The following is a 25910-nucleotide window of genomic DNA, read 5'->3' on the forward strand; positions in this document are numbered from 1 at the left end:
TATTTTTAGTAGAGACGGGGTTTCACCATGTTGACCAGGATGGTCTCAATCTCTTGACCTCGTGATCCACCCGCCTCAGCCTCCCAAAGTACTGGGATTACAGGCCTGAGCCACTGCACCTGGCCGGCTTCTTTTCTTAAACCTCATGAACCAACTATTGCTAGCTTAAAACTTTTCTTCTGCGGTTTTCTCACCTCGTCTCTCAGCCTTCCCAGAATTAAAGAGAGTTAAGGCCTTGCTCTGGATTAGGTTTTGGCTTAAGGGAATGTTGTGGCTGGTTTGATTTTCTATCCAGATCACTAAAAGTTTTCACATATCAGCAATAGGACTTTCTCATCATTCATGTGTTCATTGGAGTAGCACTTTTAATTTTCTTCAAGAACTTTTTCTTTGCATTTACAACTTGGCTAACTATTTGGTCCAAGAGGCCTAGCTTTGACCTGTCTTAGTTTTTGATATGCCTTCCTCACTAAACTTCATCATTTCTAGCTTTTGATTTAAAGTGAGAGATGTGTGACTCTTAAGAGGCCATTGTAGGGTTATTAACTGGCCCAATTTCAATATTGTTGTGTCTCAGGAAATAGGGAGGTCCAAGGAGAGGGGGACAGGGAACCCCTAGTTGGTAAAGCAGTCAGAACACACACATTTTTCAATTAAATACTTCATCTCTGATGGGCATGGTTCATGGTGCCCCAAAACAGTTACAATAGAGACATCAAAGATCAGATCACAGATCACCATAAGAGTTTAACAATAATGAAAAAGTTTTGGGCTAGGCGTAGTGGCTCACACCTGTAATCCCAGCACTTTGCAAGCCAAGGCAGGCAGATCACGAGGTCAGGAGATCGAGACCAGCTTGGCCAACATAGTGAAACCCCATTTCTACTAAAAATAAAAAAATTAGCCAGGCGTGGTGGTGGACGCCTGTAGTCCCAGCTACTTGGGAGGCTGAGGCAGGAGAATCTCTTGAACCCGGGAAGTGGAGGTTACAGTGAGCTAAGATGTCACCACTGCACTCCAGCCTGGGCAACAGAGCAAGACTCCGTCTCAAAAAAAAAAAAAAAAAGTTTTAAATATTGTGAGAATTACCAAAATGTGACACAGAGACATGAAGTCAGTATATGCTGTTGGAAAAATGGCACTGACAGACTCACTTGAGAGGGGGTTGCCATAAACCTTCAATTTTTAAAAAACACAGTGTTTACAAAGCACAATAAAGCCGAGTGCAATAAAACAAGGTACAAAGTACCCTCAGATGTAAGTGACAGAATGCAACCCAGACTCCTCCAGGGAGTGTTTCTTTGATCCGCCCTGCTAGTAATGCCTCCGGGGGCCGAACCTGAGCATGCCAGTTATTTGGACTAGCACAGGGATTCTTGAGTGTGTGTTGTGGCTCCAGGCATTTCCCAATGCTCAGAGAAACTGAAACTAGGGCTGTCAGCCCCAGGAAAGGAAAGAAGGTCTTGACAGTCGCTAAAAAGTTCCCCACTGGGTTTGAGCTGGGGTCATGTCCTTGAAGCTCTCTATGCACAAATGCCACCGCGTGCAGTGAGCTTCCTGCCCTTCCCTTGGACCAGGCTGTGTCATGGGATGGGGCTGCAGAGAATGACCCAGTTATACTCTCCTTCCTGGGCCAATTGCATGCCAGGTGACACATGTGAAAGGACAGAAATGCCATGACGATAGCCCATGAATGCTTTTCCCCAAAGCTCATGGAACAAAAACTGAAATAACAAATATAATTGGATGCAATTATAAAGTAAACTTCGGCACTTTGGGAGGAGACCTGATTTTCTGCTTTGGAAATGGTATCACTTCCCTTGGCTAGGCACGGCTTCCAGAGTGCGCCAAGGAAGGCAGCCCTCACTTCTGTCCCCGAACCATCTTCCTGGCACGGGGGCTGGAGGGTAAGCAGGAGAATGAGTGTCAAAGAAAGAGAAAGCTGGCAGACCTGGAGACTTATGGCTGGGAGCCTCTGGTTCAGGGACATTGGCTGAGTCCAGATCCAGGGTTTCCAATGCAATCTTTCCAGCTCCCTCGAGTATCATTAGTTATCTCAGGCAGAGCTGCCAGCTTACAAAACAAAATTAAGTTTAATTCACTGAGAAGCAGCAACAACAAAGTTGCCCAGCATTTCTCCAAAGGGCAGGGTGTGAGAGTCTCTTGCAAGCAAGCGTACAAGACCCCAGCAGTGCCATCTACACAGGAGGTGATTTCTTTCTCCAGTCAGCCCTCTGCAAACCCTCACTGGCTCTTCTTTCAGTTCTACCCTGGGTGAGTCAAGCCACACTGAGCCTCATTCCCACATTCAGTCTTGCAGGTGCTCTTTGAAGTAGGGCGACAGCACCGCTTGCCCTCTTTGTCTGACCCCAGATTTTGTGCTCATGCCAATTACACCAGAAGTTCTTAAATGTCCAGGCCTCAGGACTCCTTTATGGTTTCCAAAAGCATCCAGGACTCTAAGAACCTGTGTTTATGTGGGCTGTATCTATTGATATTGATCGTATTAGAAAATAACACTGAGAAAATTTTTAATATGCATTTATTATTGCATTTCAAAGTAATAATTATATACCTATTACATGTTTATATAAAAAGCATATTTTAAAGACAAACCAAAAGAAACGCAATTGAGAAGACTTTCATTGTTTCATATTTTTGCAAATCTCTTAAATGTGTAGCTTCCTAGAAGACAGCTCAGTTTTCATATCTGCTTCACCATTCACTCTGTTGTGGTATGTTTTTTGGGTAAAGTATAAGAAATCCAGCTTCACACAGAAATGTATTTGAAAAAAAAGGAAGATCTGGGTGCATGGTGGTTCATGCCTATAATCCCAGCACTTTGGGAGGCTGAGGCAGGCAGATCACCTGAGGTCAGGAGTTTAAGACCAGTCTGACCAACATGGAAAAATCTCGTCTCTACGAAAAATACAAAATTAGCCAGGTGTGGTGGCACATGCCTGTAATCACAGCTACTCAGGAGGCTGAGACAGGAGAATCGCTTGAACCTGGGAAGCAGAGGTTGCGATGAGCCAAGATTGTGCCATTGCACTCCAGCTGGGCAACAAGAGCAAAACTCTGCCTCAAAAAAAAAAAGAAAAAGAAAAAGGGAGGAATACTTTAATAGCCTTTTCAGATAATTATGGGTGTTCTTTGATAAAGACCAAAGCTCAGCAAGTAGTGGTTTCTTAAAGGCTAGTTGTAGTGTGAAACCTGCACCCATACCAGTGAATCTCCCGTCCTCTGTTACATTGACTCTGCCGGTCTGTCTTACACTTTGAATGGAACTTTCCCCATGCACAGTCTTGTAACATCATGTGTTGGTCATTGGGAAAATATTGGTTCACTGAGTTATGCAGATCTTCCAAATGCTGCCACATTTCCTTATATGATATGATTTTTATATAATGTCCTTTGTTATCACCACCGATCTCATCAGAAAAGTCTTTAAGTGAGGGGAAGTTGGTAAGCTCAATGTGGCAGTGAAGAGTTTTCCAAAACTTTAATTTTCAGTTGGAAGCACAAATTGATCATTGGCAACAAATACTGTGAGCTGCTTTTTTTTTTTTTTTAAGTGGTGGGCTTACTTTGTTCATTTTCAAGAAATTGTCTACTAAATAGCTATGTCTGAATAATGAGTTTTCCAGTCTTTCTTTTGGGCAAAAACAGTGTTTCATGAAAAAATTTAAAAGCCCGTGACTTCAGCGTGTGAGTCAATTACACAGGCACTTTCCTCTAGATAGCCAGCGTGCATGTGCACACCCCCCCATTCTGCCACATGGAATATTAAAGGAATGCGTGCTCAAGAGTTGAACATCAATACAAATAATAATTCTTGCAACTTCACCAAGGGCATTCTTAAATGAAATTGTTTTTTGTGAAGCCTGCAAGTGCACAGAGGTGAAGAATACAGTGACCACTGGTTTCATTTGCTAGCAGTTTTACCCTCCACTAATTTTGTACCATCAGTGCAAACGTCAACACAGGGCAAAAGGAAAATAACATTTTAACCTCATTGTAAATATAGTTTTGGCCTCATACACCCCTGAAAAAGTCTCAGGGACCCTCAGGGGTCTATAAATGATACTTTGAGAACCACTCTGGTCATGACATATTGGCAGGCAATGGAGAGAGAGAGATACCGGCTCTAAGTCAGCACTAAGCTCCTAATTTAAAAGGCAGCCTTACAAAATCTTATGGAAAGTGGGACAGAAGCGAATACAGGACATCTCAGCCCTCAAAGTCACTGGAATACTCTCTGCGAAGGTAGGGCCTCACTGCCTTCAGAAAGTACAATTATTGCTGTGCAACTGTCCTTTTAAATTCAAGCTTACCTGACTATTTTAGAACTAAAACCTAAAAATCTGTTTGCTTCCATTTATGGAAATGTTTACAAACATTGGGTTTCCTGGTTCTGGAAACAAACTCTGCAAAGCCTACTTCTTCCTAAGGGCTAGAGAAGAAATTCAGGATCCAGTGTCGGTGAACAGCTTTCCCCCATATCCAGCCCTGATTAATATCCACGATGCTTAGACATATGTTTTTGGTCTAAGGACCATGATAATGGATTTGTTGTCCTATAACTTGATGTCCCAAGGAGAGGAGAGGGGGAGGATGACATAGCTCCCCCCAGGCACAACTATTGGAAGAAGGGATTTGTATTAGGATGTGAGGCCTGAGAACATCATGGGATGCAGGCCAGCAGTGTGCATATGCACGTGCGCGCACACACACACACACACACACACAGCACTGACTGGAGACGTGAAAGGGATGGGGCTCAACCAGGAGGTAGGAGGGCACAGATGCAACTGTCTGAGAGTGTGTGCCAAGAGCTGATGACAAGAATGGAGAAGCAGGAAGGACCTGTCTGGCACTGTGGGTTCTGAGGAGTTAGAGGATGGAAGTCTGGGTCCAGAGGGCAGCTCCGTGGCGCTTGCTCCTCTTCCATAGATTTACTGGGGGATGGACATGCAGGCAGGAGAAGGGGTAGAGTGACGCAGCAGGTGACAAGCACAAGGGAGCGGCTCAGGCAGTGTCTGCTCTAAGAAAGGAGGGATCCAGAAAATTCTGCCCACGTGGCCTTTAAGAAAGCAAGCAAGAATGTCCTGTCTATGCTGCATACCACCACAGCCATCATTTCCAGAGCAATTGCTGTGCACCAGGAGCTGTGCTGGGTTTTTTAATAGGTAATCTCATTTCGCCCTGCTAACAACTCTTCAAGGCAAATATCATTATTCCCATCTGCAGATGGGATAACCGGAGCTACTGAAGGTTGACTCATTTTTGACGGTCACACTGCCAATAAGCAGCAGAGTATAGACTTAAACCCAGGTCCATCTGACCCCAAGTCCTCCCTGTGGCAGAAGCCCAAGTCCCTGTGTGTTCTGCCCAGTAGCCTGGCTTGCTGGGGACTTACGTGGGTCCTCTTGAAAACTGACAACTGCACTGCAACAGGAAGAAGGCAAACCCCCGCCCCCCTGCCATGATGCTGTAGGTACCTGTCAGTGGTTCTGGCCGTGTCCATCCTGACAGCTGGGCCTTCTCTAGCAAGGCCAGCTGCTGCCTTCTGTATCCCCCACGCTCCCCAGATCACTTAATAGAACAACTGCCCAGTGCTGACTACATCCTTGACATTCTCTGGCCCAGGACGAGAGACTGAAATGTGCCTCCAGCCAGCTGGAGAGGTTGATCACATCTTTGGAGAGTGGGCCAGCTCTGGGCACAGCAGCATTTACGGGTCCTGGCACCGGCCCTGGCCCAGAGAAGACCTCAGCAGATGGCACCAGTAGAGAGCACTTCTCCACACTATCGGACAGTCACAGCCATCTGTGGGAGGGCCGGGGCAGCCTGAGCACAGGCCAAGAGCCGAGAAGCCTCCCTTCACTCACCCATTCATTGAGTTCATTGTGTCAGACACTGTGATAGCAGCTGAGGGAACAGTGGCTACCATGACAGATAAGATCCCTCTTCTCAGAAACTTAGAGTGGGGGAGAAAGACAATAAGAAAACTGACCAGAAGATCAGGCATTTCACACTGCACGTAGAGTGGGATTTCCCAGGAAAGCAAAGGAGGGAAACAGAGGAGCATGTTTTGTGAAGACCTCAAGATGGAAGCAGAAACATCTTAAATTCAAGAAACCTAGAAGGCCGTGAGATGGAGCAAAAAGGATGACAAAGAGGGTGGTGTGTGCCGAAAGCTTGAGAAGGGATATGTAAGTTCTTGCAGGTATAGGGAGGGCTGACTCCAAGAGATACGCAAGAATCCACGAAGAATTTTAAGTTGTCAAGTGGCATGATCCAATTATCATTTTAGAAATACTACACTGGAAGAAGAGAGAATGAAGAGCAATAAACTACATATAGTGGAGGGGTGTGTGTGTGTGTGCCTATCTGTGTATATGTATATTCCAAACGTGTTGGCCACCAGTTTGCCAGGTACTGCTCTGAGAACTACTCACAGAGACCCTCATTTAATCCTCAGAATCAAGGTGGTGATTATTATAAGCCTTGTTTTACAGGTGACTAAATGCAAGCTCAGAGAGGTTAAGTACCTTGCCCAAGGTCACACAGTTATTGGATAGTAGAGCCAGGATGTGAGCCTCAGCCACCTCACTCCTGAGCTGCCCCCACGTCACTCCAGGACTCCATTGGAAATTCTGGTCTGAAGTGGGGTCTCTGGGAAAGTGGCTTCCCTTCCTCTCCGTTAAGATTCAGCTGGTCTGAGTTCTTTGTGGGGCATCAGTCAGCACCACAAAGCTCCATACAGGAATAGGGAACACCAATTCACAGAGATCTGTGTGGAGTTTCATGCGAGGCAGATGTGTCCTTGTGTGTTTGCACTGGGGCTGAAACAGAGCATTTAAATGCAGGGCAAATGCAAAGGTTGGCCTACCAGAAACGCTCTGGCAGTTCTAAGGCTGATGGGGCAGGAGAGCAGTCTCCTGCAAGGGTCCCTCTGGGGTCCTGGGCTATAGGCTACAGACAACTTTGGAGTTCAGAGTTTTCATGAAGGGCTTGCTACAAAGAGAGATCTCCCACAACCATCTGCATTTCTGAAGTGAAACCTTTGATTCTGAGTCTCCTGAGCTACACTGCCAGGTCGCTGGGGACATTCTGCACCGAAAGCCACTTCTGCTTGGCTCCATCATGCCAAACGCAGCTCTCCCTGAGGAGTTCAGGGGTTTTCATCACACAGATGACGTTTTCTGAGCATCTACTGTTTCCAGGCAGAGTGTGAGAATGCTGCGGTGAGCCAAGCAGACGTGGTTAATCACAAAATCACATGAAAGATGTCACCGTGGGGGTTAAATGCTGCGACGAAAAGACAGCCAATGTTTTGGGAACCTGTAATATCACTGGTAGGTGTGGGAGCTGATCTTGGAGAAGTAATGCTGGAGCTGAGATCCAGGCATCTGTAGGAGTTAACCCAGCAAGGAGGGAGAAGAGGCACTAGCGTTTCAAAGACCCGCCAGACGGGATGGGGCATTTTAGGAAGGTTAAGGCCAGTGGAGTTGGAACCAGAGGTCAAGAGAAAGTCTGATAAAATATGAACCAAAGACAGGAGGCAGGGCTCTAATCATTCATTGCTTGTCTCATCTGGGTAGGCTGTGGTGCCCGGTTGTTTGATCAGTCACTTGATCTAGGTGTTGCTGTGAAGTTATTTTGTAAATGGAATTAATATCTACAGTCAGTTGACTTTTTTTTTTTTTTTTTGAGACAGAGTCTCGCTGTGTCACCCAGGCTGGAGTGCATTGGTACAGTCTTGGCTCACTACCACCTCCACCTCCTGGGTTCAAGCAATTCTCCTGCCTCAGCCTCCCAAGTGGCCGGGACTATAGGCGCGTGCTACCACACCCGGCTAATTTTTTTATTTTTGGTAGAGATGGGGTTTCACCATGTTAGCTAGGATAGTCTCAATCTCCTGACCTCATGATCCACCCACCTCGGCCTCCCAACATGCTGGGATTACAGGCGTGAGCCACCGCACCCAGCCTCAGTTGACTTTTTAATATATTTAGGAGGTACAAGTACAGGTTTCTTATATGCATATATTGTGTTGTGGTAAAGTCTGGGCTTTTAGTGTACCCATCACCTAAATACTGAACGTTATGCCCAATAGGTAGTTTTTCAGCCCTTACCACCCCCCACCTTTTGTAGTCTCCAGTGTCCGCTATTCCACTCCGTATGTCCATGTGTACCCATTGTCAGGCTCCCACTCGTAAGCGAGAACATGTGGTATTTGACTTTCTGTTTCTCAGTCATTTCACTGAGGATAATGGCCTCCAGTTCCTGCCACGTTGCTGCAAAAGACATGATTTCATTCTTCTTTATGGCTAAGGAGTATTCCATGAATATAGATACTCCACATTTTCTTCTTTTTCTTTGTTTTTTTTTTTTAATTTTTCTTTACATTCTGGGTTACATGTGCAGAATTTGCAGGTTTGTTATGTAGGTGTACATGGGCCATGGTGGTTTGCTGCACCTATCAACTCGTCATCTAGGTTTTAAGCCCTGCATGCATTACGTATTTGTCCTAATGCTCTCCCTCCCTTTGTCCCCCACTCCCCAACAGGCCTTGGTGTGTGTTGTTCCTCTCCCTGTATCCATGAATATACACCACGTTTTCTTTATCCGATCTTCTGCTGATGGACATTGAGGTTGATTCCATATCTTCCTTATTGTGAATAGTGCTGTGATAGACATATGACGGCAAGTGTCTTTTGGGTGTAATTATTTCACTTTGGGTGTTTACCCAGTAGTGGGATTGCTGGATCAAATGGTAGTTCCATTTTTAGTTCTTTGAGAAATCACCATACGGTTCTCCATGAAGGTTGTGCTAATTTACATTCCCACCAAGAGTGTATGAGCATTCCTTTTTCTCCACATTCTCACCAAAAATCTGTTGTTTTTAGACTTTTTAATAATGGTCGTTCTGCTGGTGTGAGATGGTATCTCACTGTGGTTTTGATTTGCATTTTTCTGATGATCAGTGATGGTGAGCATTTTTCCTATGTTTGTTGGCCAACTGTATGTCTTTTTGAGAACTGTTTATTCATGTCCTTTGCCCACTTTTTAATGGGATTTTTTTTTAATTTTTTGTCAAGTTCCTTGTAGATTCTGGATATTAGACCTTTGTTGGATGCATAGTTTGAAAATATTTTATCCCATCCTACAGGTTGTCTGTTTACTGTTATTTCTTTTGCTGTACAGAAGCTTTTTAGTTTCATTAAGTCCCATTTTTATATTTTTGTTTTTACTACATTTGCTTTTGAGGACTTAGTCATAAATCCTTTGCCTAGGCTAATGTCCAAAAGAGTTTTTCCTAAGTTTTCTTCTAGGATTTTTATGTTTTCATGTTTTACATTTGGGTCCTTAGTTCATTGTGAGTTAATTTTTTTATATGTTGAGAAGTACAGGTCCAGTTTCATTCTTCAGCATATGGCTATCCGATTTTCCCAGCACCATTTATTGAATAGGGTGTCATTTCCCCAGTGTATATTTCTGGCTTTGTTGGAGATCAGTTGGTTGTAGGAATCTGGCTTTATTTCTGGGTTCTCTATTCTGTACCATTGATCTGTGTGTCTATTTTTATACCACTACTATGCTGTTTTGGTTACTATACCTTTGTAATATAATTTGAAGTCAGGTAATATCATGACTCCAGCTTTGTTCTTTTTCTCAGGATTACTTTGGCTATTTGGGTTCTTTTTTGTTCCATATGAATTTGGAGATTTTTGTTTCTAATTCTGTGAAAAATGACATTGGTAATGTGATAGAGAGTACAGTTAATCTGTAGATTGCTTTGGCAATATAGTCATTTTAACAATGTTAGTTCTTCAAATCCATGAGCATGGGATGTTTTTCCATTTGTTTGTGTTTTCTGCAATTTCTTTCATCAGTGTTTTGTAGTTCTCCTGATAAATATCTTTCACCTCCTTGGTTAAATATATTCCTAGGGTTTTTTTTGGTTTTGGTTTTGTTCTTGTCTTAGCTATTTTAAGTGGGATTGCCCTCTTGATTTGGTCCTTGGTTAGATCATGATTGGTGTCTAACAATGCTACTGATTTCTAAACATTAATTTTGTAGCCTGAATTTTCACTGAATTCATTCATTATAAGTCGAAAAGTTTTTTGATGAAGTATTTAGTGTTTATTTTCTAGTTATAAGACCATATTATCAGCAGAAATATTTGACTTCCTCTTTTCCAATTTGGATGCCTTTTATTTTGTTTCTCTTTGCTGATTGCTCTGGTGAGGATTTTCAATACTACGTTGAATAAGAGTAAAGTGGATATTATTGTCTTGTTCTAATTCTTAGAGGGAATCCTTTCAACTTTTCTCCATTAAGGTTGATGTTGGCTGTGGGTTGGTTGTATACAGCCTTTATTATTTTGAGGTATGTCCCTTGTATGCCTAGTTTGCTAAATTTTATTATGAAGAGATGCTGAATTTTATCAGATGCTTTTTCTGCATTTATTGAAATGGTCATACGGTTTTTCTCCTTATTTCTGTTTATGTGATGTATAACATTTATTGATTTGCATATGTTAAAGCATCCTTTCATTCCAGAAATAAATCCTACCTAATCATGGTCTGTTATCTTTTTGATGCGCTGTTGGATTCAATTTGCTAGTATTTTGTTGAGGATTTTTATGTCTATGTTCATCCTGGATATTAGCCTGTGGTTGTCTTTTTGTATTGTGCCCTTGTCTGATTTTGGTATTAGGGTGATACTGACCTCATAGAATAAGTAAGGGAGAATTACCTCCTCCTCAATTTTTTGAAATAGTTTCAGGAGGATTAGTATTAGTTTTTTGTGTGTTTGTTAGAATTCAGCTATGAATCCATCTTTGGATTTATGGTCCTGGGCTTTTTGGCAGCTGTTGTTGGGGGTATCTTTTGTATTACTGATTCAGTGTCACTACCTATGAGGGGTCTGCTGTTCAAGAGTTCTACTTAATCCTGGTTCAATTTCAGGAGGTTGTGTGCTTCCAGGAATTTATCCGTTTCCTCTAGATATTCTAGTTTGTGAGTGCATAGTTGTTCATAATAGTTTGATAATCTTTTGTATTTCTGAAATATGAGTTGTAGTGTCTCCTATTTCATTTCTGATTTTATTTACTTGGATCTTCCCTCTTCTTTTCTTGATTAAGCTAGTGATTTATTAATTTTGTTTATCTTTTTGAAGAACCAACTTTTTCTTGTGTTAATCTTTTGTATTTTTCTTTTGGTCCCCATTTCATTTAGTTCTGCTTTGATTTTTGTTATTTCTTTTCTGTCCTGTTTTTTATACTAGAATCCTAAGTCTTACCGTGGTCTTTGTTATTTCGTTTCTTCTGCTAACTTTGGGTTTGGTTTGTTCTTCTTTTTCTAGTTTCTTGAGGTGTGATGTTAGGTTCTTGATTTGTGATCTTTCTACTTTTTGATGTAGGATTCGATGCTATTAACTTCCCTCTTCTCCCTGCTTTTGCTATATCCCACAGGTTTGGGTATATTGTGTTTTCATTTTTATTCATTTAATTTTTTTTAATTTTCATTTTAATGTGTTTGTTGACCCAGTGGTTGTCCAAGAGCACGCTGTTTAAACTTCCATGTTTTTGGATACTTTCAAAAGTTTCTCTTGGTATTGATTTCTAGCCTTATTCCACTGTGATCTGAGAAAATACTTGATATAATTTCAATTTTTTAATGTGTTAAGGCTTGTTTTGTGGCCTAACTTGTGGTCTGTCTTGGAGAATGTTCCATATGTTGGTGAAAAGAATGTATATTCTGTAGTTGTTGGGTAGAATTTCTGTAAATGTCTATTAAGTCCATTTAGCCTAAAGTCTAATTTCAGTCCAGTGTTTCTTTGTTAATTTCCTGTCTCAGTGATCTGTCTGGTGCTATCGGTGGGACGTCAGAAACCCTGCTATTATTGTATAGTTGTCTCTGTCTTTCATTAGGTCCAGAATTACTTGTTTTGCAAATTTGAATTCTCCAATGTTGGGTGTGTATGTATTTCGGATTATTATGTCATCTTGTTGAATTGTTCCTTTGTCATTATATAATGACCTTCTTTGTTTTCTTTTACTGTTGTATCTGTTATGTCTTTTTTATCTGATACAGGTATAGCTACTCCTGCTCACTTTTGGTTTCTGTTTATACGAAATATCTTTTTCCACCCCTTCACTTTCAGACTATTTGTGTCTTTATGGGCAGGGTAAGTTTCTTGTTAGCAGCATGTAGTTGGATCATGTTTCTTTGGCCATTCTGACAATCGTTATCTTTTAAGTGGAGCATTAAATCCACTTATATTCAGGGTTAGTATTGATTGATATGTGAGACTTTGTTCCTGTCATATTGTTGATTGTTTTCAAGTTGTTTTATAAATTCTTTGTTTCTTTTTTTGTCTTTGTGATTTGTCGAAAGTCTGTGTTGTCGCCATTTGATTCCTTTCTCTTCTATCTTTGTGTAATTGTTTTATATGAACTGTGAGTTTTATATTTTTTTTGTGATAGTGAATATCAACCTTTCATTTTCATGTTTAAGACCTCATTGAACATTTCCTGTAGAGCTGCTCCAGTGATGGCAAATTCCCTTAGTGTTTGCTTGTCAGGGAAGACCTTTATCCTTAATTGATAAAGCTTATATTAGCTTTGCGCAGTGGCACTATCGTAGCCAATGAGGTTTATCCAAGGCATGATTATTGCTAATTGAAACCTTTTCCCAATACCCCACCGTGACGACTTGCAATATAGTCAGCATTGGCAATTTTTGACAGTCTCTATGGAGACTGAAAAAAAATGCTTATTTTGGCAGAATACAAAATTCTTGTTGACAGTTTTGTTTTGTTTTCTTTTTTATTTCAGAACTTTGAAAATGCCAACCCATTTTCTTCTGACCTGTAAAGTTTCTGTGAAAAGTCTTCTGTTAGTTCAAGGGCTTTCCTTTGTATATGACTCCATGCTTTTCTCTTGCTCATTTTGAAATCCTTTATTTCACTTTTATATTAAACATTCTGAATATAATATGCTATAGTGATATCCTTTTTGCAATGTATTTGCTTGAGGATTTCTGGACCTCCTATAAATAGATGTCTAACTCTCTTAATAGACTTGGGAAATTTTTATCAATTACTTTCTCAAATATATTTTGTAAACTTTTTGATCTCTTTTCCCCCTTGGTAATATCAGCAATTCATAAGTTCAGTCACTTTATGTACTCCTACACATCTCAAAGCCTTTGTTCATTCTTTTTATTCTTTTTTCCTTATTTTTGTCTGAGTGGATTATTTCAAAAGCCCTGTCTTCAAGTTCTGAGAGTCTTTCTTCTGCTTGTTCTAGTCTGTTACTGATACTTTCTAATGTATTTTATATTTTGTTCAATTAACTTTTTAGTTTCAGAACTTCTGCTTGGCTGTGTGTGTGTGTGTGTGTGTGAGACAGAGAGAGAGAGTGGGTGACAGGGTCTAACTCTGTCACTCAAGCTGAAGTGCAGTGGTGTGATCACAGCTCACTGCAGCCTTGACCATCCAGGCTCAAGCAATCATCCCACCTCAGCCTCCCTAGTAGCTGGGACCACAGGCACGTGCTACCTTGCCCAGCTAACTTTTTATTATTTTTATTTTTTGTAAAGATGGGGTCTCACTTTGCTGCACAGGCTGGTCTGAAATTCCTGGGCTCAAGCAGTCCTCCCACCAGCCTCCCAAAGTGCTAGAATTACAAGCATGAGCCACTGCACCTGGGCTTTGGCATAGGGTCAGCAGTCTCTATAATCACATCCTCAGTGACTTAATTCTAGTGATTACTTATGCTTTTATTTAATATTTCAGGAAATGCATGCATTTATATGGCACAGCCTGTCCCACAGATATGCCTGGGCCAGGCACAGGGCATTCCTTGAGACCATTATAGGTTTCTGGGTTTTGTTTGTTTTTTGAGACAGGTTCTCACTCTATCACCCAGGCTGGAGTGCAGTGGCATGATCTCAGCTCACTGCAACCTCCTTCCACCTCAGCCTCCCAAGTATCTGGGACCACAGTTGCACACCACCATGCCTGGCTATTATTTTGTTTTTTGTTTTTTGTTTTTTTGTAGAGACAGGGTCTCACCATGTTGCCCAGGGTGGTCTTGAACTCCTGAACTCAAGCAATCTGCCCACTTCAGCCTCCCAAAGTGTTGGGATTACAGGCATGAGCCACCACACACTGCCAGTTTGTTTTTTTAGTGTAGGGTTCTATAAACAGCTCTTCTTTGCATTCATTCATTCATTCTTTCAACAAATCTTGGAGCCCCTACTATGAGCTGAGCACTATACTGTGCACTGAAGATACAGCAGGAAATAAAACTGTCAAAAATCCCTGCCCTCATAGAGCTTACATTCCAGTGGGGTTGAAAGAGAACATAAATAATACAGTATAGTACATCCTCTCAGGAGTGTGATAGTGGAAGATGAAAATAAGGAGCTCAGAGTGAAGAGGTAAAACAGCATAGGGTTGACTTCTCAACCTCCAGAGTCCAACATATCTTAGTCTAAATCTGACACCTAGACTTGCTATTTACCTCTCTGAACCTCAGCAAAATGTCCCCACCCCAGCCCCAGAGGATTAAATGAGGTAACAGACCAGAGTCTCTCAGTGCGAAAGCATTGGGACAACCCCTCATGTCATGCTGGTGAGTTTTGTTGGGGTGCTTTGAGTATTGTCCTTGTCATTGTGTTGTCTGTGAGGTTCAGTAACTTGCCTCAAGGTATGTGGCAAGCCCAACCCACAGGCCCACTTCCAGGTGTGTTTGTCACAAGGCCACAAGAGATTCTGGCAAAGGGCTTCGGTGTTTTGTTCTGGTTTTCATCTTTGATGTCTGAGGCTTACCAAGTAGTTGTAGCAAATAAACAGTAGTAAGAGAATGAATAGAATGGGCAGCATAGAAGGTGGAAAGCCACTGTCAGCCTCAGGTCAAACCCCTTCCCAGAAGCTCCCTCAGGTCTCCCTGGAGGTGAGATGCTCCTTGGACTAGCACCTCTCTGCTATCCTGCTCATTCCTCCAGCTCCTGCCTCTACGCTTCCCAGAGCCACATTGTCCACAGAACACTTCCTGTGGTGTGTGAGTGGTGGCCCAATGGTTTTTCCTACCCTCCATCATCCTGCACAGAGCCTCCCTGCCCAAAGGAACAAGCTGGACAAGTACCCCCTCCATGTGTCTGCTCCTTCCCACCACCATCTGAGCCCCTGCCCTAGTTGAGGGATAGGGCAAGCATCCACCCAGAATGCAAATACCCTGCAGTCTCATGCAAGGAGGGCAGAGGGTGAGTACAGGTGAGGAAGCTCTGTAACACCAGCCTCTGCCCTTGTCTCCAGTCATGGCCTCTCATTCTGCTTTGAATAAAATAACCTCCAAGGCCTCACTGTGATCTGCCCTGTCTCTCACTGTCTTCTCCTGCCCCACGAGACTTCAGCCCTCAGCCTTCCTTCTCTGCCTCAGAACTCAAGCTCTAGGCCATTCGCAGGGTATATTCTTCCCAAGTCTTCACCCTTTTCACCTATCAATCCTCATCTTAAAATATGTCCTCCTCAGCCGCGTCTTCCTTTTTGTTTTTGAGACAGTCTCACTCTGTTGCCCAGGCTGGAGTGCAGTGGCATGATCTCAGCTCACTGCAACGTCAGCCTTCTGGGTTCAAGTGATTCTCCTGCCTCAGCCTCCCTAGTAGCTGAGACTACAGGCATGCCACCATGCCCTCTAATTTTTGTATTTTTAGTAGAGATGGGGATTTGCCATGTTGTCCATGCTGGTCTTGAACTCCTGGCCTCGAGTGATTCACTCGCCTCACCCTCCCAAAGTGCTGGGATTACAGGAGTGAGCCACTGCACCAGCCGGCATCTTTCTTTTTTGGGGGGGAGGGGGCGGTAGGGACAGAGTCTTGCTCTGTCACCCAGGCTAGCGTGCAGTGGCGCAATCTCAGCTCATTGCAGCCTCTGCCTCCTGGGTTCAAGCAATTCTCCTTCCTCAGCCTCCTGAGTAGCTGTTACAGGCACATGCCACTACATCCAGCTATATTTTTTGTATTTTTATATTTTTTTTTTATTTTTAGGAGGTGGGGGTTCATCATGTTGGCCAGGCTGGTCTCAAACCCCTGACTTCAAGTGATCCACCAACCTCAGCCTCCCAAAGTATTGGAATTACAGGCATGAGCCACTGCGCCTGGCCTCTTGGCTACATCTTTCTGCAGTAAGCCCCTTGGTGTTTCTTTGCTCCTTCCCATGAAAGCACAGATAACAATTTATATTTCTTTTTCTTGCTCTCTCTCTCTCCCCACCCCCCACCAACATTTGATTTTTAATTGCCTGAAAGCCAGCATTACGGCTGTCTTATTCACCAGTATATACAATACTTGGTACATCATAATCATTCAATAAATTAATACTTGTGCCTGAATTAATGCATACATGAGTGAATACATTTCTCTTAGCTTTTCTCTCTGAGGGCACAATCTAAGCATGTGCATGACTGAATTTTAGGGTCCCTGAGACAGAAATGGAATCTGGTTCATCTGTGTATCTCCCCCAGGATCTAGCATAGCACTTGGCCCATAATGGGTACACAGCCAAGGATCAAACCAAAAAGACGTCAGTCCAGTATGCCATGGCCACCTAAGACCTTATCAGGTCCAGCCCAGCATCTTGTGCCATGAGAGTGCCCAGAGGCCAGCCATAGGGGGAAAGTTGCCTGGTCTTAATTAAAGGTAATGTACATTCCAACATGGCTTTAAAGCTAAGGCTGGTTCAGTCACTGACACCTTGACCCATATTCTGTTTTAACCCATTTCTATCCCATTTAGTCATATTGTGGTAGGTCTACTGGATACCAGGCACTGTACTAGCACCTTATTACTCAAAATGTGGTCCAGCAGTCCCCACCATCACCCAGGAGCTCATTAGAAATGCAGATTCTCCCACCTTACCCCAGATCTACTGGGTCAGAATCTGTGGTCTAGCAAAATCACAGGTGATTTGCATGTGTGTTGAAGCTTGAGAAGCACCAGGCTGGCAAGCGATAGACCTAGGTCTAACCTCATGGAGCTTAAGGCAGACACTTAACAAATGAACAGCAGTGACTATGTGTTGACTCTTACAAGAGAGGATGCTATGGGAGCTTTAGATCATCAAGGAGATCAAAACAGGTCTTGTAAGCCATCTTAAAGGTCCTTCAGCTTTGTCCTGAGAGCAACAGAAAGCCTGGAGAAAGGGGTTTACAGCAAGGGTGAGACTGAATGTATTGGCCTGTCCCCTTTTGAGGATAGCATTAACTTTTATTTATAGGTAGAACTAACCTTTGTAATTCATGATTAATTACAATGAGACTTTCTTATCTCGTCTTAAGCCACCCTTGAGTCTCCAAGGAGGTGGCCTCATCCTAGGTGAGCAGGTCAGTGTAGGAGGCGGAAGTCCAGGCAGATCTAGGCTCAGCCACTGCCTGTCCAGAAGGAGTCTCCATCTGTTGGGTGCAGCCTCACTCTGAACCCCTGTCCCCTCCTGCCATGTGGTCCTTCTGCTGGGAACTGTAGCATAGTGCTCCAGCAACAGAGATAGGCCCCCATTTCCTCAGTTTCCAAATGTATGTCAGAGATAGTCAACACTGAATTAGGGTTATTAAAATGAATCACGCATGGCTCAGTTCTCCCAAGAGCCTCCGGTAGCTAAGTGTGGAACTGTGGTAAGACTACAGTCAGAGAGAGTTGGGTTCAGGTCCTAGCTCAACCACTTGCTTGCTGTGTGACCTTGAGCAAGTGTTTTAACGTCGCTGAACTTTTCTTCTCCCATGACTTCCTGCCACACGAGGATATTGTGAGGGCTGAGTACTAAATGAGTGCTTTATTTATTAAACTAATATTTATTGAATATCTCCTATGTATCAGCTCTGTAAACAGCCATGGGGGGATCCAACGGTGGGCAATTTTAGGCAAGAACCTTGCCAACATGAAATATAAAAATCCAGTGGAGAAAAATGTCATCAATTGGATAATCAAATAAATACTAAACGACAAAGGCAGTAATGCTTTGAACTCGGGGAGGGAGGCTCTAAGAGTGAAAAAGGAACCTAATCCAGCCTGGAAAACCTAATCCCTTTTCAGAGAAGGGAGGCTTCTCTGAAAAGGTGACAGTTTGTTTAGTGTCTCTTTCTCAGGCGTTGTCACTCTGCACCTCTTTCAGGTACCTGGAAGGAAACCATCTAACAGCCGTGCCCAGAGAGCTGTCTGCCCTCCGACACCTGACGCTTATGTAAGGAGCCCAGTATTGGGTGGGATGTTTAGTTTTCCCTCCTGGGGTTGCTCAGGAAATTGATGTGGATGGTAAGAGAGAACAGAGCTGCAGGCTGATGCAAGTGGTAACTGAAAGATGCCTATGTCTGCTTAGGAGGACCAGAGGCCAGTCTACAAGGGGAAAATGAGAGTTCTTGCAGAATGAAAGAGCATTACCCTTGGAAAAGTTGGGGACCTACTGAGAAAAGGTGGAGGAACACCTTTTCTGTGGGATGGATTCCTAGAAATCCCTGAAACCAGCCTCTAGATAAGGATTTCTCAACCTCGGAAGTATGGACATTTGGGGTTAGATAATTCTTAGTTGTTGGAAGGCCGTCATAGATATTACAGGGTGTTTAACAACACCACTGGCCTCTACCCACTAGATGCCAGTAACACTTCCGCCAGTATTTACAACCAGAAATGTCTCCAGACATTGCCAAATGTCACTGAGGGAACACAGGTGACCCCAGTTGAGAACCAGTGCTCTAAAGCAGCGGTCTTCACCATCAGCTGGGCAGTTTTATTAAACTAGTGATGCTCAAGCCCACGCTAGATCAATTAAATCAGAATATCTGGGCATGGAACCCAGGCATCAGAGGATTTAAAAGCTCCCCAGGTGATTCTAATGTTCAGCTAACATTGCCACTGATCTGGATGTTTATTCCTGCAAGGAAGCTTGAGGTTGCAGTTGGCAGAGAACTGTACCCCCACCAACCTCAGTCATCCTGAGAGAGAACCAGATAAGATGGAGTAAATGAATGCCAGAAGAGAAGGGGGATAGAGAGACAGTGAAAAGAATTAATCAGGGGAAAGAAGTACTAAAGCGAGAGATTATTATATGTATTATATTTTGTTGGTACAATGAAATGGATGAATAGACATGTAATTGAATGATTGACTAGCTGAATAAGTGAATGGATAGATAAATGAACGACAGTTGCTTGAATGATTGAATAAGTGTCTGAATGGAAAATGATCATTTGGATGAAGGAGTGAGTGGATAAGTAGGTGGAGGGGAGGGGTGGAAAGAGGGAGGGAGGGAGGGAGGGAGGGATGGATGGATGGGTGGATTGATAGGTAGACAGGCAGGCAAGTGAGTATGTGGCATAAATATGTGAGGGGTAGATGGGTGAGTGGGTGGGCAGATAAATGGAGGGAGGGAGGGAGGGAGGGATGGATGGATGGATGGGTGGACGGACGGATGGGTGGATGGGTGGATGGGTGGATGGACAGATGGACGGATGGGTGGATGGACGGATGGATGGATGGGTGGATGGGTGGATGGACGGATGGGTGGATGGGTGGATGGACGGATGGATGGATGGGTGGATGGATGGATGGGCAAGCAAATGGGTGAGTGGGAGAGTATATAAATAGGCCAGTAGTGGGATGGATAGATGAGTGAGTGAATTAAGGAATGGGTAAGTGGGTAGATGGGTGGGTGGATGGCAGGTATGTGTAATACTTGGGAATGACCTCCTACCATGACAACTAAGACAAAAGCATGACCCTTCTGTTTTGCTTTTCTTAGTGACCTGAGCAACAACAGCATCAGCGTGCTGACCAACTACACCTTCAGTAACATGTCTCACCTCTCCACTCTGTGAGTACACTGAGATGCTGTGTTTACCATGCCCACGGGCCCAGCAGTAGATGGTCACTCTTCCCCGCACCCACCCCCGTCCCTGCAAGACTAGGTTCTCTGCCCTGGTAACCCTCAGGCCTATGGCTGCCCTCACATAAGACAGACCTTAACCATCAGAAGGAAGATAAAATAGGAAGCCCTCCACTGTCCAGGCACTTAGAAAGGAACTACAACCTCATTGTTTCTGAAGAAGGCTATCTTACTTAGGAATACTGTTTGTGGTTTGTAAATTCTCTTTCCCAGTAAAGGGTTTCCCTACATAATTTTATTTTCTTTAGACCCATTTATTTCCCATTAGCTTTGCACATTATGAGCAGTCATCATTGGACAGGATGGGGAGGTGATGAACAAGCTGGCTAGAAAGCCAGCCTGCCACAGAACTTGAATAAACGGGGGGAATAAAGCCAGTATGCTTTCTGGATTGGTGAAGGGGTTTCTCGTACCTTTATTGTTAGGAAGTTCTGTCAATATATTAACATTAAAAAGACAGACCATTTGCTTTGACTGGTTCGCAAGGTGAACCGTGCACCTACGCATGGTAGAGAACGAAAGAGCTGACAGGGCACGTGCCTGCCTTTTCACAGGATCCTGAGCTACAACCGGCTGAGGTGCATCCCCATCCACGCCTTCAATGGACTGCGGTCCCTGCGAGTGCTGTGAGTACCCTGGCATGCTGGTTTTGACTTACACATTGCAGAGTGACAGCAGGAAGCAGACGAAGCACTCCCCTTCCCCACTCTCCTTTGCCCACTCTACCCCCAAACACACCTTCCCACCCAGCACCCTTCTTTGTTCAGTGGAGTAGAGAGCTACCCTTGACCGTCTGCCATCCTCGGGTCCAGCCCACCACCACTTGTGGAACCTTGAGCAAATCACTTGGCCCCTTCGCTTTCTGCTTCTTTATGTGTAAAATGGGATCAATAGCAACTCCCTTGTGAGGATTAGGATATGCAGTTGTATTCTACCCTCTAGTATTGAGCATAATGTGTGGCCCTAGCTGAGTTCTGATGATCGTTCTGTTTATGGTTGTTTCCTCAGAGGGGCAATGCAGCACAGTGAACCTCTGCGTGGAAACACAGCTCCTACCCCAGAGATCACTAGCTGGAAGCCCAGGGGCCCCGTCCAGATCACAGACAGCTATTAGTTAGCAATTGTGGGCTTGGCTCATAGAGTCTTTTTAAAAACACAAAGCTGGGTTGGAGGAGGGATAGCATTAGGAGAGATACCTAACGTAGATGATGGGTTGATGGGTGCGGTAAACCACCATGGCACATGTATACCTGGGTAACAAACCTGCATGTTCTGCATATGCACCCCAGAACCAGAACTGAAAGTATTAAAAACACACACACACACAAAGCTTAATAGGCTGTCAACATTTAAATATCAGGAGATCTCTTGCACAAATCCCACTCTCTGTATTCTTGTGGAAAATTGAGAGACCTGACGATACCAGGGCCCTGCCTCCACATCCCTGCAAGGCTGAGCAGCCCTGCCCCTTTCAACAGAATGGTGCAGGCTGCAGCCTCCACACCTGGCTCACTCTCCTCACCTGCCTGGCCCTTTCCTACACAGCTGAGTGTTTTCTCATCCATAAAATCAGATCATTATGGTAATTGCCTCACAGGGTCGTATGAGGATTAAATGAGATACTGTATATGAAGCACTTAGCACAGCTCTGGCACTGTAAATGCCTAACAAATATTCATTTGTTACTATTCTTTCATCATAGATTGCTAGGGCAGGAAGGCACCTCACCACCGCCCCACCCCAACCCTGGGCCTGATTAACACCTGATTTTTGTGCCTTCCCACCTTCTATTTTATTAGCACGTTCCTTTGAATTCCTTTGATCCTTTGAATATCACCCTTGAATGCTATTCATGGAAACAGAGATGCCAGATACGCCACCCCAAAACCTGTCAACTGCCTGACTTTCTAGATCATTATTTCTATAATAGTGATCCACAGATTTATGGGACAGTTTTTTTGTCTAATCTTTTGCAATATTGCTGTGAGGCCAAGACAATTCTGCCCATTTTAAATGTGGAGAAACTGAGGCCCAGACTGGTGAAGTAACTGGCCATGGTCTAGCAGTCAGGAGGTTGCAGAATCCAGCCTCCTGGGACCTGGGACCCTTTCCAGGACTCAGTGGCAATCCACAGACAGCACCCAACAAGCTAGTCCATTTCAGAGCCTCCAGGATAATGTGATTTATTGAGGCCCACAAAACACCGGTGTCAGCGACAACTCCCGCCACATGTCATCTGCGCTGTTATTAAAAATCAATTCTCTGGGGGCAAAGAAGTGGCCGCGCTGACAGTGTGCAATCTGTTATTGTCACTTATTTATTATCCACCTTCTCTGGGGAGTTTGAGAATAGAAACATCAGCACAACCATTTCCCTGTTTCCAGTTGAACACAGCAGGAGATGGGCTCATGGCATTGGCCAGGGCTGACGCGGGACCTGCCCCCCTTCCTTCTCCCCCTTCCTTCTTCCTCCATTCCCCCTCAATCCTAACCTATTGTCTTCCATCCCACTCTAATAGTTCTGTGCATGGGTTCACTGCCAGGAGGTGGGACCTGCCAGTTTTAAGGAATCTGCATGCATCTGTTTATAGTTAGGGTAGTGATGGTTGGGGCAACTCGATATGTAGGAGGGAGAGAGGATGTTTGCCCGTCCATGTGTCTGTCTTTTGGGGTGGTGGGGGTGATGGGGTGAACAACACCAGCCTGACCAGGGTTTTCTCCTTCCCTGGCACCTTGTTTGTCCCAGCCCAGCACTACTACCACCGTGAGTTCATCAGCGGTACACATAACCGTACGCCACACTGTGGCACTTGCTTCTTGAAATACAAATTAGTAGGTTTGGCCCGGCGTGCTGGCTCACCCCTGTAATCCCAACACTTTGGGAGGCCAAGGCAGGAGGATTTCTTGAGCCCAGGACTTCAAGACCAGCCTGGGCAACATAGCGAAACCCCTGTCTCTACCAAAAATACAAAAAGTTAGCCAGGCATGGTAGCGTGCGCCTGTAGTTCCAGCTACTTGGGAGGCTGTGGTGGGAGGATGGTTTGAACCTGGGAGGCGGAGGTTGCAGTGAGCCAAAATCATGCCATTGCACTCTAGCTTGGGCAACAGAGTCAGACCCTGTCAAAAAAAAAAAAAAAAAAGAATTAGTAGGCTTTTAGCATCATCGTTTTAGAATATGAGATCTTGTGCATAAAAAGGGATCTTCCAGCACCACAGCCCAACCACCTACCTCAGTGGGGGGCAACCATTTTCTGCATAAGGGTCAATTCAGGAAAAGTAAAAATGTTTATGGGCTACATTTCTTTTATGATATTTGTATCCTTCCTCCCACTATTTATACACCCAGGAATTTAGGCTAAAGAATCATCCAAAATGAGGGAAAGGCTCTGTGCATGAAAATCTTTGTCGTACTGTTATTTTCAACCTAAATTTTAAATATTTCAAGGGCCACAGTAGAGAAGTGTTTAAGGAAACCATGAGGCAACCAGTCAATGAAGCGCAATTATTAAAAGAGGCAAGGACGAAAACTAGATAGCAATGTGGGAAAGTGCTCACTGCATGGCGTTTCATGGAGAAATCAACCTAACTTGTATATATGTTACAATTACAACTTGTAAACATTTAGACCTATGAAGAAAGACTGTAAGAGAGCAAATGAAAAAAAATCTGTGATAGTTAACGTTTATATAAAGTCATTTCTATAAAAAATGAAGACAAAGTTAAAGATGAATGAAGGCCGGGTATGATGGCTCACACCCGTAATCTCAGCACTTTGTGAAGCCAAGGCAAATATGGATCACCTGAAGTCAGGAGTTCAAGACCAGCCTGACCAATATGGTGAAACCCCGTCTCTGTCTATTAAAAATACAAAAATTAGCCAGCCATGGTGGTGTGTGCCTGTAGTCCCAGGTACTCGGGAGGCTGAGGTGGGAGGATCAGTTGAGGCAGGTAGGTGGAGGCTGCAGTGAGCAGTGACTGAGCCATTGCACTCCAGCCTGGGTAACACAGAGCAAGACCTTGTTTCAAAAAAAATAATAAATCAATAAAGATGAATGAAGATGATTATATTTATAATTTAGGGAGTTGGAAAAAAGATTGGCTTTTTAAAATCAAATTATATTATCTGCAACTGCATTCGAACATTTGTATATTGTTTCCTCATTTCTAAAGGGTTTCATTTTTTTTTTTTTTTTTTTTTTTGACATGGAGTCTCGCTCTTGTTGCTCAGGCCGGAGTGCGATGGCACAATCTCGGCTTACTGCACCCTCCGCCTCCCAGGCTCAAGAGATTCTCCTGCCTCAGCCTCCTGAGTAGCTGGGATTACAGGCATGTGCCCAGCTAATTTTTGTATTTTTAGTAGGGATGGGGTTTCACCATGTTGGTTAGGCTGGTCTCGAACTCCTGACCTTGTGATCCGCTTGCCTCAGCCTCCCAAAGTGCTGGGATTACAGGCATGAGCCACTGCAGCTAGCCGGTTTCATTCTTTTAATGAAACTTTCAGAAATAACCAGAGACCCAGAGATGTTGGGTGTTTGCAGCAGGAAGGAGAATGAGCTTCAAGGTTTAGTTTTGGCATAGACAAAGGCCAAAAAGTGATTTGGAAACCACGAAGATGACATTTAAGAGAGAGAGAGAGAGAGAGAGAGAGTGTGTGTGTGTGTGTGTGTGTGTGTGTGTGTGTGTGTGTGTGTGTGTTTTGATGGGCAGATATTAATACATTTCAAGAGAGCACGATTGGAGAGTGGTCAGGAAGCCCTGAGTATGAAACATTGTATGAAAAATGCTTTTTCTACTTGGCTCCAAATCTGAAAATAGCGAGAAGAGAACATTCTTGTGGACATCCTCGTCCTCCTTTGGGGATCCATGCATTCCCTGATCTTCGCCCCACACCAAGCCACATGCCTCGTGTGCGTGTGGTCTCAACTGTCTCTCCCGCAGGAGAGCCACCTGGAATCAGTTAGCTCTGGGCAGGCAATTTCAGTGTGTGCTCGCAAAGGAGCCAGTGGGATTATCATTCACTATCTTTTATCATTCACCATCCTCAAAATACTCCTAAAAATACTAGGAGTATTTTTAGCTCCTAGTCCCTGAAGTAAAATTGTGCTGTTTATACACATGGGGCTGTTCATCACTGCTCTGCCAATTGCCTGAATTCTCCTTAAAACATCCCTGTAAGGGAGGCCTTTGCTCAATTACCTTCTGAGACGCAGAGTTCACTCCCTTACCAGCCAACCCTACTTTTGACCAGCTATTAGAGCATTAGAAAATTCTTCTGCTGAGCCAGAAGATGATTCACTGTGACCTCCCAACTATGGTCCAGGGATAGCACGTTGACTTCTCTAAAATGAAAAGAAGTAAACAAAGTTTAATCGCAGATTTTAGGAATGGAGAGTGAATACTGGACATTCTTCTAGCTAAACCTTTCTTTGATAAGAAGAAAAGACAGATTCGGAAAGGTTTAGTGACTTGTTAAAGATCATTCTGTTATTCATCCTTTCCTGAATACCTGCCATGGGTTAGTTGCTGTGCTTAACTCTGGATGGGGGAAAGAAAACAGTGAATGAGACACAATTGCTGTCCTCAGGGAGCTCTTAGTCTACAAGCAGAAACAAACAAGTAAATAAGCAACTACAATACAGGGTGGTACCTGAGAGAAGAGCCATGGGATCATGGGAATGCAAGTGAGAGGCGTGTAACCCAGTCTTGGCCACCCAAAAGGCTTTCTGAAAGGAAAGTTAATAATCACCACTGACATTCATCAAACCATGGCTACACACAGCACACAGGGCTAAGTGTTTTAGTTACATTATCTTAATTACCCTCTACCTTATGAAGGATATACATCTATTATCCCCATTTCACAGATCAGCAAACAGAGGCTGAATAAGATTAAGTAACTTGCCCAAAGCGATGCAATCAGTAGGTGATAAAATTGGAATTTTTTTTTTTTTTTGAGAC

General features: G+C 43.8%; 1 protein-coding gene and 1 non-coding gene across 4 annotated transcripts in view; both read left to right on the top strand.

Moving 5' to 3' along the window:
- Positions 1–25910, top strand: part of SLIT3 (slit guidance ligand 3) — a 627018-nt gene that overhangs the window by 550790 nt on the left and 50318 nt on the right. For all 3 annotated transcript variants that reach the window (XM_032252688.1, XM_032252689.1, XM_032252690.1), the window contains 3 exons: positions 18187–18255; positions 19810–19881; positions 20508–20579. In XM_032252688.1, coding sequence (XP_032108579.1) covers positions 18187–18255; positions 19810–19881; positions 20508–20579 — 213 coding nt within the window. The remainder of the gene's footprint in view (positions 1–18186; positions 18256–19809; positions 19882–20507; positions 20580–25910) is intronic.
- Positions 12634–12774, top strand: LOC116533141. Its single transcript, XR_004261103.1, has one exon. It is a non-coding gene; the product is annotated as a U4 spliceosomal RNA (small nuclear RNA).

Source organism: Sapajus apella, unplaced genomic scaffold, assembly GCF_009761245.1.
Source record: "Sapajus apella isolate SASKATOON/1434 unplaced genomic scaffold, GSC_monkey_1.0 scaffold79, whole genome shotgun sequence".
Taxonomy (NCBI): domain Eukaryota; kingdom Metazoa; phylum Chordata; class Mammalia; order Primates; family Cebidae; genus Sapajus; species Sapajus apella.